At 50.6% G+C, this 17,701-nt stretch overlaps 4 protein-coding genes across 4 annotated transcripts; 1 reads left to right on the top strand and 3 right to left on the bottom strand.

Annotated features, from left to right (window-relative positions):
• Positions 1 to 1,272: 1,272 nt before the first annotated feature.
• Positions 1,273 to 3,337, bottom strand: BBA_00653 (spindle poison sensitivity protein Scp3, putative; the record flags this gene model as incomplete). The annotated part of the gene is made up of 3 exons (XM_008595750.1): positions 1,273 to 2,754; positions 2,855 to 2,973; positions 3,241 to 3,337. The coding sequence occupies 3 exons, from the start codon at positions 3,335 to 3,337 to the stop codon at positions 1,273 to 1,275; spliced, it is 1,698 nt and encodes a 565-aa protein (XP_008593972.1).
• A 2,587-nt stretch (positions 3,338 to 5,924) lies between these two features.
• On the bottom strand, positions 5,925 to 7,054 carry BBA_00654 (uncharacterized protein; the record flags this gene model as incomplete). The annotated part of the gene is made up of 4 exons (XM_008595751.1): positions 5,925 to 6,104; positions 6,263 to 6,301; positions 6,340 to 6,735; positions 6,965 to 7,054. The coding sequence occupies 4 exons, from the start codon at positions 7,052 to 7,054 to the stop codon at positions 5,925 to 5,927; spliced, it is 705 nt and encodes a 234-aa protein (XP_008593973.1).
• Positions 7,055 to 12,665: 5,611 nt separating this feature from the next.
• Positions 12,666 to 13,886, top strand: BBA_00655 (amidohydrolase-like protein; the record flags this gene model as incomplete). The annotated part of the gene is made up of 1 exon (XM_008595752.1): positions 12,666 to 13,886. One exon carries the CDS (start codon positions 12,666 to 12,668, stop codon positions 13,884 to 13,886), a length of 1,221 nt encoding a protein of 406 aa, XP_008593974.1.
• Positions 13,887 to 14,952: 1,066 nt separating this feature from the next.
• BBA_00656 (bZIP transcription factor, bZIP-1) lies at positions 14,953 to 15,544 on the bottom strand (the record flags this gene model as incomplete). The annotated part of the gene is made up of 2 exons (XM_008595753.1): positions 14,953 to 15,428; positions 15,487 to 15,544. 2 exons carry the CDS (start codon positions 15,542 to 15,544, stop codon positions 14,953 to 14,955), a joined length of 534 nt encoding a protein of 177 aa, XP_008593975.1.
• Between the last annotated feature and the right edge of the window lie 2,157 nt (positions 15,545 to 17,701).

Raw genomic sequence — 17,701 nt, forward strand, 5'->3', positions numbered from 1 at the left:
ACAGCTCGCCAGCGTCGAAAACGTTGCGAGCGAGCTGCGTGGCTTGACGGCGAATGCCAACATCTACAAAATAAAGAACCCCCAAATACCACACAGTTGTACAATATTTACAGGCGGAGCGGTTTTATGCGCAGCAAAGCATGAGTAGAGGAGAAATCATCTACGTGTGATGGAAGCAGGGGAGAAATGACGGAGTTTTTGAAGAGGGACTAGGACCCGGAAGATCTTTTCTACAAGAAATATAAAGGATTTCTGTAACATTTCACATCTCTGGCGTACACATTTCATACATACATGCTTGGCTACTCGCGATTCCACCAGTCTTCTGAGACACGATGGTTGACGATTCGTGGTGGGCATTCTGAGCTGCCGACTGTCATCAAATGGTCCGATGTACTACTGCTTGGGCATTCTCAGACACATTGTTTGTACCACCATAAGTATGATCGCAACATGGACATCAAGAGTAGCTGCAAAAGTGTAATGTATTGCGGGATTAATACACAGTCTCCCTTCTATAATGTGCCACACGGCGAACCAACTACTCAAAACAGACATTACAAATAGCCCCATGGTAAGCTTGCGTGCATCATGATCCGATTTGGTTGTAAACAAGACAGGCATAAAAGAGAAATAAAAGGCCAAGGAACGACAATAGTAAAAGCAAGACGTGAATCTGCAAAAAAAAGAGTAAACAAAGATGGAAATCCAAGAATAAAAAAAGAATAAAATGAAAAGAAAACTGCATCTGTTTTTTCTCTCTTGTCAGAAAACTCCAGAAGAAAAACACAAAGCAAATGCAAGAGCCCAACCGATGGCGACAAGAACAAAACAGAATACAGAAAGTAGAAGAGCAAAGCGCCGTCCAACCGAGACTTTTTGACCCGTCCCTAGCAGAGGATCGAAAAGCATGTATAGAGAGAAAGAGAGATGACCCATCCCTTGTAAATTTTCCATTCTCGACCCACGTCTTTTTTCCTTCCCCTCTTCCATAAATGAGTGCCAAAACATGTGCTTCCTTGAATGTTTTTATGGTATCCAAGTAGCATAAATAGGAAAGCAATAAACGCCGGTATCATTTGAAATGTCGAGGCAGCAAACAACATATGGCGACGCAGAGACTGGGTTAAGACCACTCCTTGGGTGCATGTCAGCCATAGAATGTGTCTAGAGCCACGTGTGTAGCAGATGCTGTTTTTTTAACGTCTCATCAAGCAAGTGGTTCGACGACGCAAGTGTAGAGTGTGCGCAACAGGATAAGCAAAGCCTCCATCACCGACCGTTAGTCGATGAGTTCTTGCTATCCTTTGTCTTGCCATCTTGCCCTTTGCCGGTAACGGCACCGGCGTAACTATTGAAGCTGCTCATCCCAAGACCGGCAGAAGCTCGCTTACGCATACGTGCAGCAGCAACCGGGTCGTCCTCTTCCATGCTAAAGACGAAGGCAGGGTCTTCCTCGTCGATGGGAGTAGTAAAGCGACCAGTGACAGACGAGCTGATGCTACCAGTAGACACATGGCGTTCCATGGCACGGTCCTTTCCCACTGGATGGGGACCTACGGTCCTTGCAGATGCGGGGTGTAGACGCGGGCTGGAGCTGGTGGTAGCGTCGTCAATGCGACTGCGTTGAAACTGCTGAGAAAGAACAGACATGGAGTCGCTGCCAATTCTTGCGGACGATGGGCGGCCGGGTGCACTGGTGCCGAAAGCTTCATTACCCATGGTTTGAGCGAGTGTTGAATTTCGTAGAGGGCTACCGACGTGGCCAAAGGGGGAGGCGGCGTTTCTGGCAGAGCGGGATAGCTCCTCTTCTTCCTTTTGGCGTTGGAAAAGAGAGCCCCAGCGGCTTGGGCTGGAGGCCAGGGGACTTCCATATTTGGAGAGACTCTCGATGTTGACATCATTCTCCCCCCGCATAGACCCTCTTCTGGCCTTTTCAGCCGGTGTTAGAAGATCCTGAAGGTTCTCTGGGACATAGTTTTCGGGCCCATTGTCACCAGCATCGTCGCCGAAAGCGAAGCTGGCTTCCCAATCGCGATCGACGTTTGTCTTTGGTACACTAGAGCTAAGCATCTTGGGCTTGGCGTATCTTGACGAGTGCATGGCCCTCTTGCCAAAGTATTCTTCGGAACCAAACGGATTTGAGCTCGGAGGACTGCCGGCTGTAGGGAATTGGTCCGAGTAGCCAAAGGCTGAGCTGTGCAAAAGCTTGAGGGTATCAGAAGTTCTCGAGTCCTTGACGTTGCTAAGAGAAGAAGCCGGAGATTCAAGACCGAATTTGGAGGGGACTGATGATGGCCACGGAGCTGCGGGAAAACGTGCGGCGTTGGAGATGCCATTCGAGTCGAATGAGGCGGGCATTGGGGCATCGAGAATGGACAGTCCCTTGGCGTTAGCGGGGGAGAAAGCAAATCCATCGCGAGGCGAGCCGTAGCTCTCGGGGAAGGCAAAGGGAGGCTCGGAAGCGTGGCCGTTGTCGAGGTTTAGCTGATGATCATGGAGCTGCTGTCGGCTCTCGGAGAGGTAGCTGGGGAAGGCAGACTGATCGGCCTCGTAGAGTGATGTGGTGAGGGCGCTGGCGGAGGATTGATTGTAGGTAGTGTTGGCGGCGGCTGAGGTCGGCGAGGTCGGGTCAGCGGGGCTGCCAGCGAGGGGAGTGGTTACGATTGTGAAGCCATTTTTGCCGTAGTTGACTCGGCGGCCGTCGGGGAGAACGTGGATATTTGCGCATTTCGGGCCGAACTTGCAATTTCCCTGATATCAATGATTAGTCGGAGACAAGTCGGAGGTTTACCAAGACTCGACAGAGCTTGAAATATAAACATAAATAATGAATGAATTAGTATGGGCTCACCTTGGCAAAGTATTTGCAGACAGTCTCGGATGCGACACCCAGCTCGTGGCTAAATGGACAGGCATTGCCAGCCTGACAGGCGCCTTGACGGTAAAACTTGCAGGGAACATGCGAGGTATCTGTGGCAGAAATGACGAATTAGCTTTGATAAAGAGGCCGAAATGGCAGATTCGAAATGGATTGAAGATGCAAGGGGAGGCGCGTGTTGGGTAAAACGTTGGCAATTAGTTGGGTGACCAGTTGGCCGGATCGCAGGGTCGAACGACGGACCGGCCGAGGGCAAAGTCGCGGCAAAAAAAAAAAACGAGGGCGCGGCGCCGTTGGGCTCGGAAGCTGGGGCACGAAGCGCGGAGGCAGAGGGAAGGAAGGGGGCGAGAGAAACGTACTGGGAGGACTCCTGGGCATGACGGACGAGGTTGGGCGAGTGGAGGAGTTGGCGATGCTCATGCTGGAGCTGCGCGCATGGCGATATTCGGGGGGCATGTTGGCAATGGGCGGCCGTGACGAGCGTCGTCGGTGGGTGGAGGAGGAAGAGTAGGAGACGGACGAGGCAAGACGTCTTGTGTGACGGTGGAGAGAGGGGGGAGTAGAGGAGGGGGAAGGCGGCGAGCGAAGTGGGGGGAGGAGAAGAGGAAGAGGGAGAGGAGGATCACGACAAGTGGTGGTGGTGGTGGTGGTGGTATTGCCTTGGGGGAGCTTTGTGACGGCTGCGGCCCTTTGAGGGGAAATGAAATCGGGTGGTGATGGAGCGGGAGAGGGTGGACGACGGTAAGGGAGTTGTAGGGGCTGCGGTTGATGGTGATGCTGTTGCTGGTGTTGCTGGTAATGACGCTGCTGATGGTGATGATGCTGCTGTTGCTGCTGAGCTGACTGCTGAGCCGCCTGTAGGGCTGCCTGCAGGGCCGCCTGTTGTGACTGTTGAAGATGCTGTCGCTGGCCCCTGTGCAGCGCTTGTGGATGCTGTCCGTCAATGAATCCCCCGCTATCCTGCCCTTTCCCAGTGGAACGTCGTCCCCTGTTTTCCCGCTCGCGCCCAAGCAGCAGCCGCTGTGAGTGCGGTCCGCCCGTCCACTGCAACACTTCGGCAAATCCCATGTCGGACGAAATGTTGTCGATACGCGGATTCGGAACCGGTAAAGGAAAAAAAAAAGGAAAGAAAAAAAAGAAAAAAAAAAAGAAGAGAGACAAGGAGAAACTAGTATTGTATTCCCGTCGTTTCTTTTTTCGCGCTTGATTCGCCCACTACTGCCAAGACCATCACTCGCTGCCTAATCCTGAATCACTGCCCCAGGCTGTCGTCGACTTGTCGCCAAGGGAGGTACCCAGAGAGAGAGAAAATTGTCAAACGTCGAATATCCGTTCTTGTCAGACTTTTTTTCCCGTCTTTCCCGCAAAATGCTGCACAACGTCACGGCTCCACGCTGCTGCTTGTGGTGGTCGCCGAATCTGTATGCAGTATAACACGTGGTTGGTCAGAATGCAACCGTGTATAAGTCGGCTGAGCAGGACGCGACTTGATGCAAGAAAAATGTCAGGAAACAACCAGAAAAAATGAGAAAATCGAACAAGAGAATAAAATGGAGCAGATTTTGGAATAGACATGCGTCAAAATCTGGGGACATTTGCCATTCTGCCAGCTGAAATCGGACGGAAGCCCCCAACTAGCCAGACAGGGCGTGGTATGCCAATACTGCGGCGGTATACTTTGCTCTGGCGCACAAACACTTGAAAAGAGTCGTCACTTACCAAGAAGAAAAACTGTAAATCTAGATTCCCTGCAATCGAGTACCGAAGGAGGAGAGGCGGGAATAACTTTGCTTTGTGTAATCGTGATTGTAAGAGACTTGTACCGGGCTTCTCTGCAAATCTGTTAAAATGGCGGAACTATAAAACATGCAAACTTGCACAGACAAGAGAGCAACAAAGAGAAACACAACGAAGGCCTCTCGGCTCAACAAGGGGGCGCAGCCTTGGTCTTATACCAGAAACACACTGCTGAAAATTCCCCCATGTAGACACAAATAGTGTGCCTACGCGACCCGTGGTGGTGGTGGTTTGTAGTAATGGTGGGAGAAGACGGCACGGTAAAACTCGTCCGTCTTCGCCAATGCTACATACATACGTAAGTAGGTAGGTAGGTAGGTAAGTAGGTAGGTAGGCACTGGTCCCTTTCTCCTGCGCCTATGGGATCCCTTGGTTAGGCCCATCTACGTAATAAATCACTGAGTCTCCTCTTTTTTTTTCTTTCTAATCGGGATGATCAAGGATCATGCAATTCTTGGTACATGTGCATCCTCACCTTGTTAGACTCATCACTCGCCTTTTCCTCGCCACTTGCCTTTGCTCGCCACTACATCACCTTTGCACGGTCAAGTCAGTTGTGTAGACACACACACGCGCGCACTCACCCATGACAAACATGACGCAGTGAGAAAAAAGTACTCGACGGAAAAAATACAACAACAACAAGAAGAGCCATGGAGGACCACCGGAAAGAGAGGAAATCGAGTGCGCGCAAAGTCATTGCGGACTGTGTTGCGTGAGGCGCCCCTTCGTCCCAGGTGTGGACATGTGGCCGCCCCCTCCAACACGCTTGATACCTCGCCCCCAGCCGGCCGTGCCACGATACGATGCTGTAGGTTTTCTGTTTCCTCTAGTTTCCAAACCAGCGACCGCCCTTTTTTTATTTTTTATTTTTTTTTGTTACCCTCTGGTCATGGGTACTCGCGGTATCGTACCGAGAACCCAGAAGTTGCAAGTTGCCTAGTGGGCGTCTATGGATGACCCCCATATATATTCCGAACATCACACTCCCACTAGCCAGACTCATTCATTCCTCGCTGCCTGGAAATTCGGAATGGACACACACCCTTTCAAAAATCACCACGCGTCATCTGCACGACGATAACGGCACTATCTGATGTAGCTGTTTTTGTGTGCTGACATCTTTTGCTTTGAGCTTTCTCCGCTTTATTGACGCAGGGGAGCTGAAGATGGATTGTCTCGCCATGAATTGACTAATACAAGGGTAATGAGTTGCCCGAGACCTGGTCGGCGAAAGGAACACTCTTTAGAGACGAAGCGAAACTAAGGCCGGATTCTGCCCGACGCGTCGTTTCTTGTACCTTGATCCTACCATGACGATTTTTGTCGCAAATAACTCGTGGCTCTGGTCCTTTTTGGGGGGGTATGCATTGGCTCCCTGGGGGTCATCTGCCCTCGTTGTCGTGAATGACAACACCGTCTCAAGCTTGTTTCCGTACAGTACGTTTGTTTAGTAAACACGATTTTTTTTTGCGGAGACTTTCAAATGTTTGTTTCTACGAAATCCAGACATAGACACCATCTGAGGCCTCTCCGAGGGTTCGTGTACAGTGCGGCATCATGACCGCCGTCAAAGTCTCGCACCTTCACTCCATCGGCCGCCCAGTACATGCAAGAGACGAACTATTCCACGGCACTATGGCGTAGTCTATCTCGCATACATGCACAGTCATGTACGACTGGTAGATTGCAGATGCCAAAGACTCGGTGTCTCCCTGTTTTCTCCCCGGAAAAACTTTTACAAGTGCGCGGCAATGCAGCTGTGATGGTTGCGAGCCCGCTACGAAGATGATGCAACTGCCCATGTACTTGGAATCATGTATGGCGCACATTTCTCGATCAACCTCGCGTCGGGCGCGCTCCGAAGCAGCCGTTGTTGTGAGCATCACCTGTTTCCATGGTGCGGAATCGTAAACAGTTCGCTGCAAAAGTTGCCACCGCTGCCTCGACATCTGCTGATCGTCCCCTTCCCCCCCTTCGTATGCCCTATCCTGAACGTTTACATCTATAGCTTGTGATTTGCCAGCGATGCCCACAAGATCTGATGCTGCGCCGAGCTGCATAACGTCAGATTACAAAGGGTTACGAATGCAATTTGACCCCAGGTTCATCGGATATAAGCCTCGACGAACCAACCATCTCTCGCCGTGCTCATTGCTGATAGTTTAGGTTTTTGTGGGTCCAGTAGCTCTCAGCTGACAATGCCCGTACAACAAAATACCAAACCATGAGCTACTTACTTATCCCCTATTAATAAAGTTGGCTAACTAACTACACAGCCCTCACCGCATCGCCGCCGCCTTTTGCCCAGTGCAAGTTGATCGCCGGAAGCCGTGGCTCGCGAGGCGCAACGCCCGCCCCTCCCCCAACCTCCATTAATAACTTATTCAAGCCGTCGAGGACTAAAGGCTCCGGCGTCGCCGGAATGCTTGGTTTCCTTTTCGCTTCTGCAGCTCATCACGTTCACCACCGATCAGCCCGGGTTTCCCTTCTTGGGGGGGGGGGGGCCCTTGTATGGGGCCCTTTGACAGCTGAGCTGCAAGCGCTCTTGCTGATTTCCCCGCGCTGCATGCATGGCAGAAAGCCCGTGGCGGTGGCGGCTCCCAATAACGTTGCTCGAATTCCAGTTATAGAAGACCACACATACGGGCGGCGGTGGTTCACTAGATAAGCCATGGCCCATATAAATAACGGCAGACGCGGCCAGCGGCGCGGCGCGAACCACACAATGCTAGTTGTCCCGTACTGAGACTAACTACTCAACAGCTGAATCTTTTAGTCTCCTTTGTACATGGGCAAGGGTTGTAGGTTGCAGCGCAGGCCGGCTGTTTTGCAGCGGCCGCATCATCACGAAGAAGGCATGCAACTGTAACACAGCAGCACGTCTTGTCCTCCCTCGGCCGCTCGTCCCGATATGCCCACTGCGTTTCCGGTGGGCTCTCAGAAAAAAAAAAAAAAACATGAATGAATCGCGCCGTCCCTCCCCGAACACAACCCCAACGAGCGACACGTGCCGTCAAAAGGGCTCCTTGGCAGTCCGAGACAATGATGTGCCGTTGGTGGCATCGGCAGTGGGGAACGCACTACGCCATCGCGCAGGCCACACGGGCAGGTGTCCGGGCAAGTCACATCTCACATCTTTTTTAGAACCTTGCCGGAAAGGAAGGGATGGATGGATGGATGGAATGGAATGGCAAAGATGGTTGGGATGGGCGGCTGCCTGCGGCGGCGCGGGATTGCCTTTCGCCTGTCAAGTGTCTCACGGAGGAAAGCCCATGCATGATCCTGCATGCTGCACCAGTACTTGACTACTACTAAATTGCCTTTTTTTGCAGTCTTGGCTCGCTTGCGGGAGGGGAGGGGAGGAGGGGGGGGGTGCGCATTCATCTCGTAACGCGCATGCATGCAGAACAGTGGCATTAGCTCAAAACGCCTGCATGCATCGAGCATGCCCGATTTTTCTAGTCAACTTTGTACGAATGCTGCTGCACGTCGGTGCGATTTACTTCGTCTAATGTGTGCACTTGCATGCAGCTCTCGCGCTGCAGACAGGTCGGTCGGGCTGCGGTGCATTAAAATCCGTGTGCCCAAGGTAGCATTGCAGACCCGGGTCATGTTCACGAGAGCGAATTTGCCTTGAAGACTCGTTGTGAGCCATAAGTAGCTATGCTGCCTACCCAAGTTTTTTTCTCTCTTATTATTATTGCTCGACGCAATTTTCGTCGAGTCCATGGCTAAGCCTGGCGTTGCCTGCAGGCCAAGCCACTTGACCGCATTTGACTCGTGCAGAACATGAACTATTTGCAGAAGACCCCATCTCTTTCAGTCAGCTCGACTTATTATATACAGCGGACCGTTGACGCTTGCGACTCGCGGTCGTCAACGGTGTGGCGAGTGGCGTAGCTAACCCATCCACACCAAATAGCCGGCCCTCATGATCCTCGTCCATGCCACCATGCCCATGTACTCGCAGGCGACCTTGATTGCTTACCTGCCCTATTCGTAGTCAATATTGGCCATTGGCGGAATGAGCCCTTTTTTAGCTTTAGAGCTAGCGTTTAGATAGCCAGCTTGCTCAACTACCGTGCATTAAATGTAAATCAGGGAAAGGAATCAACCCAACCCATGCCCCCGCATGATATGCTAGTGACAGGTGCAGGGCATGGTCTGGCAGATCGCTGGCTGCTGATCTCGGTCTGAATCACATCAGCCATTGGGATTGTCGCTGCTTGATTAATGAAGCCCTTTCGAGTCGGAGCGGTCCCCGACGGAGCCTAAATCGAGCATCATGCATGTGTACCCCAGCAGGCTCCCAAGATTTCATCCTGATCTGCGCATGCCTCGCACTTGGTCTGTTTTTAGATATTGCGCTTGCTATTGCCACCGAATACCAGAAGGAAGTGTAATCGCCGAGAAAAGGAACAAAGCTGCGGCCAGTGCATGTTTCAAACGTTTCCGTCACGGCGACTCTGGTGGTGGTGGTGGGAATACCAACCCCAAACGAGAATAGCAGCGTAGTCCTCGTCACCACCCCCCCTTCTGAATTTCCATTGTACACGAGTGCCATTGTACTTGTAGATATAACTTGTCGGATCTGTCTTGACGGGTGACCACATGCCCCTCCACACCTTGCCGAAGGTGCGCCTTGGCTTGCTGCCGACGGGCGCTACGCCGTCCCTTGATCAGTGAGTCTCGCTCAGCTGGCCGACTAGTTCTTTTGCTTTTGCGGCATACCATATTGCTGTACTCCGGAGAAATGGAATGTCCATTTCCTGTTTCATCGCCATGCATATTTCATTCCGATGCGACTCGTCATGCTAACAACACCTTCCTTGTGCGGTCCCTGAGACTTATCAACACGCACAGGCTCGTATCGGCATAATGACTCCTGGCAATAAAGTCACAGTATAGACTTTTGAATTCTCTAGAATATCATATAGACACAGTTGTTTGAGCGTTTTATTTCCATGCTTCTGCCTGATCAGGTGCTCCGGGTGATCTGTGTCGCAAGGCAGCTGCCTTTTTTTCCGAAGCGGCCGTCCACACCACCTGGGACTCGACACGTACATAGCAATCGCATATCATCTTTCTTACTCGAGACGCAACATTTGACATTGAGCCGGAGAAAAATTACACCGGAGAAATGGCCGCACCTAAACTGTACAGAAGGCAGCAGCATATAGGTGACAGTGCACACCACCATCGGTGCACTTTAATTTCCTGCCTCATTCGCCACATGTTCATGATTGCATCCTCGCAACACTCGTATAAGCCACAAAGCCATCGCGCTCCTGTCAGCCTCTTGGCAGCCCGGGAGAGCCAAGAAAGCATGGAGACGGCTGCACCTCTTGATGCTGGCCAGCCTGCCGCCGACGAAGGGCACCGCAGACCTGGGAGCGGCGTACAGCCACTCATCGTCCTTTATACTGCGAGATCTGCCAAAAAAACGGCGGAGTTTTCTGACCTCTTTCCCACCCTCTTCTCCTACCCGCCCGCACTGTTCAACTCTGTGAGCGGGCGGCACTTTTTTTGCATCCCATGATCGCTGTTGTTGACCCACCACTGACGTCTCTGGTGTAAGTGCAGACAACCTGTTTCAGTCAAAACTCCTTGTGTACTCAACCACACTGGGGATGTGTTCATCGACCATTGAGTTTTATGTCTGAATGGGCAAGTCGTCGTTAGGGTTAAAAGGTGGCTTGAAGCTGTGCTGTGTACAACGCGCCGAAGCTGCGCGGATGACCACGGGCGACAGGGATTCTGACAGTTTCTTTCAAAGAAACAGGAGGCTGAATTGAATGAAACCGAGGCTTGATGGTACTCGTCACTTTTCCTACATGTGATGTGTGTTTCGGAAGTTTGACGAGCGCCTGCTTGACGGAAGGTAGGTGCAGAATGAAGGGCCGCCTTGGTGGTTGCTGCTAGACTCTGGGATTGCAGCAACAGTCGAAACGAACTTGAAGGATTTCTCAGTAGCTGGTGATTGAAATGGGAGTTAAGAGGTAAACGAAATATCTCATACAGCCTTGGGCAATTGTCCCCTTAGTTCTCTTGCATCTGGACATGGTGCAAGTTCAGATGCACGCACTTTTACTCTTGGCCATTCTCTATGCGCGCGAGAATCCGTCTGCTCGGGAACATTTTTCTCTTAAGCAGTTTAACCAAAGAGGGTTGTTTCTTAAAACGATTCCAGTATCCGCTCTTAAATACCTCAATGTTGCCTACCTAGCTTGCATCCGCCTGGTTTGACGCGAAGCAAAGTGCGGAGAGATGCTGAGATGCTTGAGTGCTCTCGATCAAATCCTCGGATCCATCGACAAGGACAGTAAGATAACTGACCTACGAAAAAAGATATATGTTAGCGAGATTGCCTATGATTTCGTAATGTGCTCTCTTCCATCAATCTTTCTACAATCTTTCATCGCGCGGTTATTGTCGGGCACATGTCTCTGTTCACAGCTTCTACTCATTCACCACCTGCATAGACCGAATTTCAACGTTCTATATATCTTGATGTGCCATCCAGTATTGATTCGGTACTTGTAGTTTGTTTGATTGAATTGCTTGTTGACCGTGGGATCAAAGGAATGCCGGGGTCGTGAATGAACACCTCGAGCAGAAGGAAGCTGCCTCGGCGAGGTCGCCGGAGCGCCAACGCGGCACCAAATCTTCATCGTCAAAAGGGTGATTAATATGTCTGAAAGGATTTTGAATAAACCCGCGACACAGTTACCGACGCCGAAGCCGTCGAGGGGACCAGAGGTCGTGTAAGTTGATCGCCGTGACTCAGTTTGACCTTGCACGTCCCCAACTGTCCATAGGCACGCCGGTATGCGTATTGTGCCCAGCCGTGATGTTAGCACCCTTACAAAAAGTCTTTCCTTTCATTTATAGCCAGTAGTTATCTCTTCTTATTCCTGCCTCTAGCTTTATGTAACCTCTCATTAGGTATACTTCAGATCTATACTATTCACTCTTACTATTTCTTATCCCTTTGGCTGTGGAAAAGGAGGAAATGTACTAGATTCAACCCATGCAATATATCCGGTCAGGAAGTCGTCCCCGGTACAGGCCAGCGCCACGGTACTTTTACGATCGCTCGAAATGCGCACTAAGCAGAAGTACCTGGACATTTTCTGCTGCCCGATTGGACAAAGCCCCTGCAAAATACCTGCTACCACTGCTAAAGGTATAGATAGTACGGCTTCATCTATATACATATCTTTACTCTTCTTCCCTAATCCCCTCCAAGGCATTTCTATTTTTAGTCCGCTTACTTTTGCAAAACTAATCCGTACTACCACTACTATCTATAACTACTGCCTAAGTCCCCCAGCTTACCGCCACCTCACTGTCGGCCTGTCTCATGACTACCTTGCTCAGACTAACGCGGTCACTAAGCGCGATCACGATTCGTATCCGCCCCGGACCGCCCCGGGTCCGGGGTGCCCCCGGCTGAGGAGGAGCAGGACAATGAAAACGAGATACGCCCAGATTTAATCAAGTACCGGCTGATTAGGCGATCAGATGGTTTCACTTATATCACGATAGCCCTAGCATTTCATGCAGTGGTGGTGATATTCTACTAGTACTGCACGTCCAAGCATGAAGAGGTCTGCAGGCGCCAACTTACGCCGGCCTAAATACTCGGGGGCGCGGCACGAGTAGACAGCCTTCAGCTGAATATAAGGTTATGAACTGACTCAAACAGAGCCCCTGTAAGAGCTCGTAATTCCACCCTAGCGTAGCAATGCAAGCCGCGGCTATCCTGTTAGAAGGGGTACAGCGCGCTAACCCACTAATCTGCTACAGCTTCAGCAGCAGATCTCTCTTTGTAACGACCCCCTTCCGGCTGAATGATTCAGTATTCCACGAATCATTCGTTAGCTTTTTAATGCTTAAGCATTTCATTGACAACATTTTTTTCTTCTTTTTTTTGGGGGGGGGATATTTTTCAGATTTACAGAAGTATTTTCGCGCCGCAACCATGCATGCACAAACCGTCTTGCAAGCATTGTGCCTATTGACATTCTCCGATGTCATACAAGCACAGACGCTGGCTATCAACAATGTCGGTGTTATCGACATGACAACCGGAAACGTCCAGAAGTCGCAGAATATCCTCGTTGAAGACAATATGATTGTGAACATACAAAATGCAGGTTCCAATATGAGTGCGGCGGAAAGCTTCGATGCCTCGGGCATGGTCATTATGCCAGGCCTCGTCGATATGCACGTTCACTTATTCTTCACCAATGATCAATCGCAATTTGCAACAACGGATATCTCGGTGCTTCCCCCGTTGCTGGCCAACGGCATCACGACTGTTCAGGACCTCGGAAGCAACTGCAACGCTATCAAAGACACAGCCAGGAGAATCGTGCAAAATCAACAACTGGGACCGCGCATATTCTCAACGTGCGAGATGCTTGACGGCGGGGACTCGCCCTTTGAGACGGTGAAGAAGTTGCAGGACCCTCGACAAGTGGAAACCGAAGTTCAAAAACTCATGGCACAAGGTGTCAACAAGATCAAAGTTCACCTTCGCCCGACTGAGCAAGTGTTTGGAGCGATAGCCAAAGCATGCAAAAAGAACAACATCATGTTCGGCGGACACGTGCCTGACTCGATCGACGCAACAGAGGCCGTGAGACAGGGATTCGGTTTCATCGAGCACATGAGTCGCATTGAACCGAACAATCAAAGCCTAATCCAGGATATTGGGGATAAGCAGCTGTGGGTTACTGGCACGCTCATCCAAGGGCAATCACCCGTTCGCCTCAAGCTTGCCAATGACTTGAGAAAAGCCGGTGCCCGGATGCTCGCCGGTACAGACTTGCCGCAAGGCCCAGGCCTCTGCCCGAATGGTTCGACGCACACGGAACTCAAGCTCATGGTCGACGCAGGCTTTTCGCCGTTGCAGGCGCTTCAGACTGCAACGACCAACGCGTACGAGTCCCTCAATGTGCTTTCCAAACTGGGGTCGATTGAGACGGGAAAGGTGGCGGATATGGTCTTGTTTAATGAGAATCCGGTCGAAAATATCAACAATCTGGATACGATCGCTGGAGTCGTTGTTAATGGCAAGCTTCACCGGAAGAACGAGCTTGACAAGATGCTCCGAGACGCAAACCTCGCCGAGAACCTACCGTTTGCGTGCGGTGACAGGAGAGATTTGAAGCCAAGGAATACGTGTTGTTCGGTATAAGCCACCGCGACTTATCAACTAAATGCCAGGGGAAAAATTTCGTCACACCTTGCACTTTGAAGCTGGGTGAAGGCGTACCAGCATCTGCAGGCTGCTGGCCGGTCTGCTAGTTAGTTAAGCAGTCACCAAACAATCGAAAACTATAATTCTCAGTTACTAGGATTCCCACATAGAAAATATATTCTTGCCACAGCTATCATCGGTAAAGTTACGTGACCATGCTATAGGAGTTCAGCGTGGAGGCTTGTCGCGTTTGTAGTTGCTGATACCTCACTTTCATCTCAATTTCCTCTAGAGGCGGCGTATATATATAAGATTATTACAGTCAATTGGCGTGTCTAAAATTAGGCTCTGCAGCGTCTTTACGCGTAACATGGCCACGTTGTGACGGTTTAATCACCGCGCAAAGGTAGTGAGCATATAAAGTTCAACTCATTATTAATCCTTGATCGCCATTCTATCAAGTAAGCGGAACTCTCCATGTGATTGGAATAAGCATGCATACAATTTGTAGAAACACTCCCAGAAATGAGGTGTGCGGCATCTGACGCTGACTAGACTCATTATGAGTCATATCGACTCATAGTGAGCCATTTATGGCCACCCGCACCCCAAGGGTTGAGGCATGCAGCATCTGTATAGTCCTTGTGCTGTCGAGAAAGAATGAGTTTGAATGAGTCGACTCAAAATTTGTGTATATCAGTGATTCCAATCTTTCCTGGTTCTTTCTTTTTTGAAGGGGCACTACATCAAGGTTGATGAGATGCGGCCGTTGGCGCACCACCGAACGCTATGAAACGTCCAATGCCCCAATGCCCGTTGAAGAACAATCCGAGAGACTATAGATTGATTAGAATTGAACAGTCCAGTTGAGCAAAAGTCCGAGTCGAAAGGAAAGAAAACTGTCGCACCAGTACCAGGCCATCAATTGAACGCCAGGGTCGGCCGTTGAGATCTGCGCTGAAAAGAAAGACAGCGCCCGTCTATAGAGGGTTCTACTATTATAGGTACATATTGAAACGAAAGGGACAAGTGCAAAGCTTTTTCAGCAGTGAACAACTGTACTTTATTTGCGTGAAAGCATCTCTCTCAGTGCGTCCACTTCTGCTTCTTTTCGCGCCAGCTGCAGTTTAAGCGCGTCCCTTTGGTCAGTCATGTCGCTCAGCGAGTGCTCCAGATCCGAAATACGATCGAGGCGCTTTTGCCGGTATTTTCTAGCGGCCATGGTGTTTCGTTGGCGCTTAATGACAGTCTGAGAGTCTTCCTCTTCCAGGTCCTGGTCAGGAGGCGACGGCAGCCTGCCTCTCTTGCGTGTCGAACCGCTCGTTGTGCTCGCAGGCGAGTCTTGTGGCTTGTACGCAGGCGCGCTGTTTGATGACAAAACTTCTGGCGCAACAGCCCCGGGAGAAATTGACAGGAGGTCAGCGGCACCTTCTATGGTACCTGTAAGTTGGGGGACGACAAGGTGCGGCTGTGTCGGTTGCGGGAGTATCGTATAGTCTGACGCAAGTACATATGGTTCATCTCCATTCACGAAGAATTCTGACCCCCCGAATTAGTTTACATGAGATTTTTGAAACGCAAGTTCCCTCCTACATACCTGTGGGATCCATGCCGGCTGGTGTGTATCCTGTGCCCATGAACTCGAGGATCGACATGTTGCTCGTCTGATGCGCCGTGGGGTTACGCAGCTGTCTTGAAGCGACCTATGGAACCGGGGCAAGTGCTGAAAGTACAATAGAAAAAATGCACTCGAAGGTTCCAAGGAGTTAACTGGGATGTATGAGGAGTTAAGCCCGGCCGTTGCAAGTTGGCGGAGACAGTGAGGTATGGACGAGGCAGTGATGAGAGGAAAGCAATGTTGATGGAAGACGGTGTAAGAGAGGTTGTCAATGGTGTCGTTGAGGAAATTGTTTAAACGCAGTGTGGATGGAGGATCGAAGAGTGTGGCCTCTCGAGGCCCGTTCTTTATGAGTTTGCGTCGGCTGTACGGATTAAAGATGACGGCCAATCCCATTCGGCAACTCCAATCGAAGACACGCATGAATATGGATGGAGAAGCGGGTCCGGCCGGCGAAGTCGGGGTGACGGGAGGCGTGCGTCTAGTAGCTACGAGACTGGTGAACCCGGCGCAACAGGCTAGAGCTAATAAAGAAGAAGTCTGGCGGCGATGGCGGTACAAATACACTTGAATTCATTAATATATCTTGCGGAGTTGAGATGTGGTTTTTTTACACGGGACATCAGCGTTGCGTCGGTGCTGTCCCAGCACATCATAGGCTCCCGAGTCCTATGTAGACGCTAACCAGTATAGAGCTCAACTTTGCGCAAGACGCCGTAGGGCGCGGTGCATGTTTGGAACCGACTTGTCTACCTACTGACTCATCGAATTGGTGCGTGCGACTACGGTAACAACGTGCAAAGGGCACCTCGTGATTCAACATCAATGTATTGTCGCAGAACCACGTACAGCCATGCCCCGAATTCATCGAGCAGAGGTATTAAACGATGGCCGATGAAACTTTCTTTGTCAGTCGAGATTGTGGCCCCCCAAGATAAATAGTGACAGTCTATAAACGTAGAAACGACTATTACGTCAAAGTGTGCCAAGGGCCATCACGCCCTTTTCATTACGCTAGTGCATGACAAACCACTACTCTTCACAATGCAAAGCACAGCATTCCCACAGCATACATGTACTCTGGCCATCTTCTCTGCTTTGAAACTGGCTGCTATTGAGCTATTTTTGCTCATGTTCGCATATTTCCTTTTTCTTTCCCGTCGGTCTCGATCTATAAGTGGCCCTGCCGGACCGCAGGCCACGCTGTGACTGGTTGACTTACACGGAACCGAACGCCAAGCCGCAATGTAGCTACATGTGATTTTGTTCCTCTGGAAACACGAAAAAAACAAGCACCCGGTGTTCGCTGGTCATCAAAATTACCCCGAGCCCAGGAGGAATCGAACCTGGGTCTCCCTACCCCTTTCGGGAACGGTTCCACGTGCATTCGCGCTGTAGGCACCAACACAAGTTTCCCCGTCAGTCACTGAAGGCATGCTAAACCACTGCACCGGCTCAGGTTGTTTTTGGAATGGGATGGCCAAAAGTTCCGTATATAAATCCGGAGCCTTTTCAGGGCTGCTCTAGATGCATGTCATTAACATGCAACTGACAGTGAAACGTCTGATAACCAATCAGACCAAGAGGAGCGGCTTTCTGTTGGTCGGTCGTGATTTGTTTTCCTTTTTATGCATCGATTTGCAGTGATCATTGTATTGCAGCGGTCCAAGGATTCTGAAACTCTCGTGGCCGGACGAGCACGATGGCGATACTTTGCATTCTAGCGGTCTTCGACTTCTGGGTACGAGGTTACCTTTGGAGGAATAAGAGAAAGACTGAAAGAATAAAAGAACACGCGCTGACGGGGGTGGGGGGAGGTTACTTATAAACTTTGCGCCACACAACCCCCACCTAGGCGCACAAAAAAAAGTATGGGCTTGTGAAATACTATTGGTGTAGCTGTGCGCCATTATGGAACCAACAAGGCTGAGACGAAGGAGCGTCTCAGTCCACTAATAGAACGCCAATGGAGGCGTGGGACAGCCAGGCTTCCAGAGGATGCGATACTATGAAGTAATTTCTATCTACTCTCGTCAGCATCTCGGCATCAGGCATTTATGACGAGACGCCTAAACATGCTTAGTAGACTTAACTCAATAAGTCACGCGACTTGATGGGGCAACCGAAAATAAAATTGTACCTTGATTGGAAGCCTCATCATGGCGTGTGCCTACACCGCCAACCGCATTACCCA

Source organism: Beauveria bassiana, assembly GCF_000280675.1.
Source record: "Beauveria bassiana ARSEF 2860 unplaced genomic scaffold BBA_S00001, whole genome shotgun sequence".
In the NCBI taxonomy this organism is placed as follows: domain Eukaryota; kingdom Fungi; phylum Ascomycota; class Sordariomycetes; order Hypocreales; family Cordycipitaceae; genus Beauveria; species Beauveria bassiana.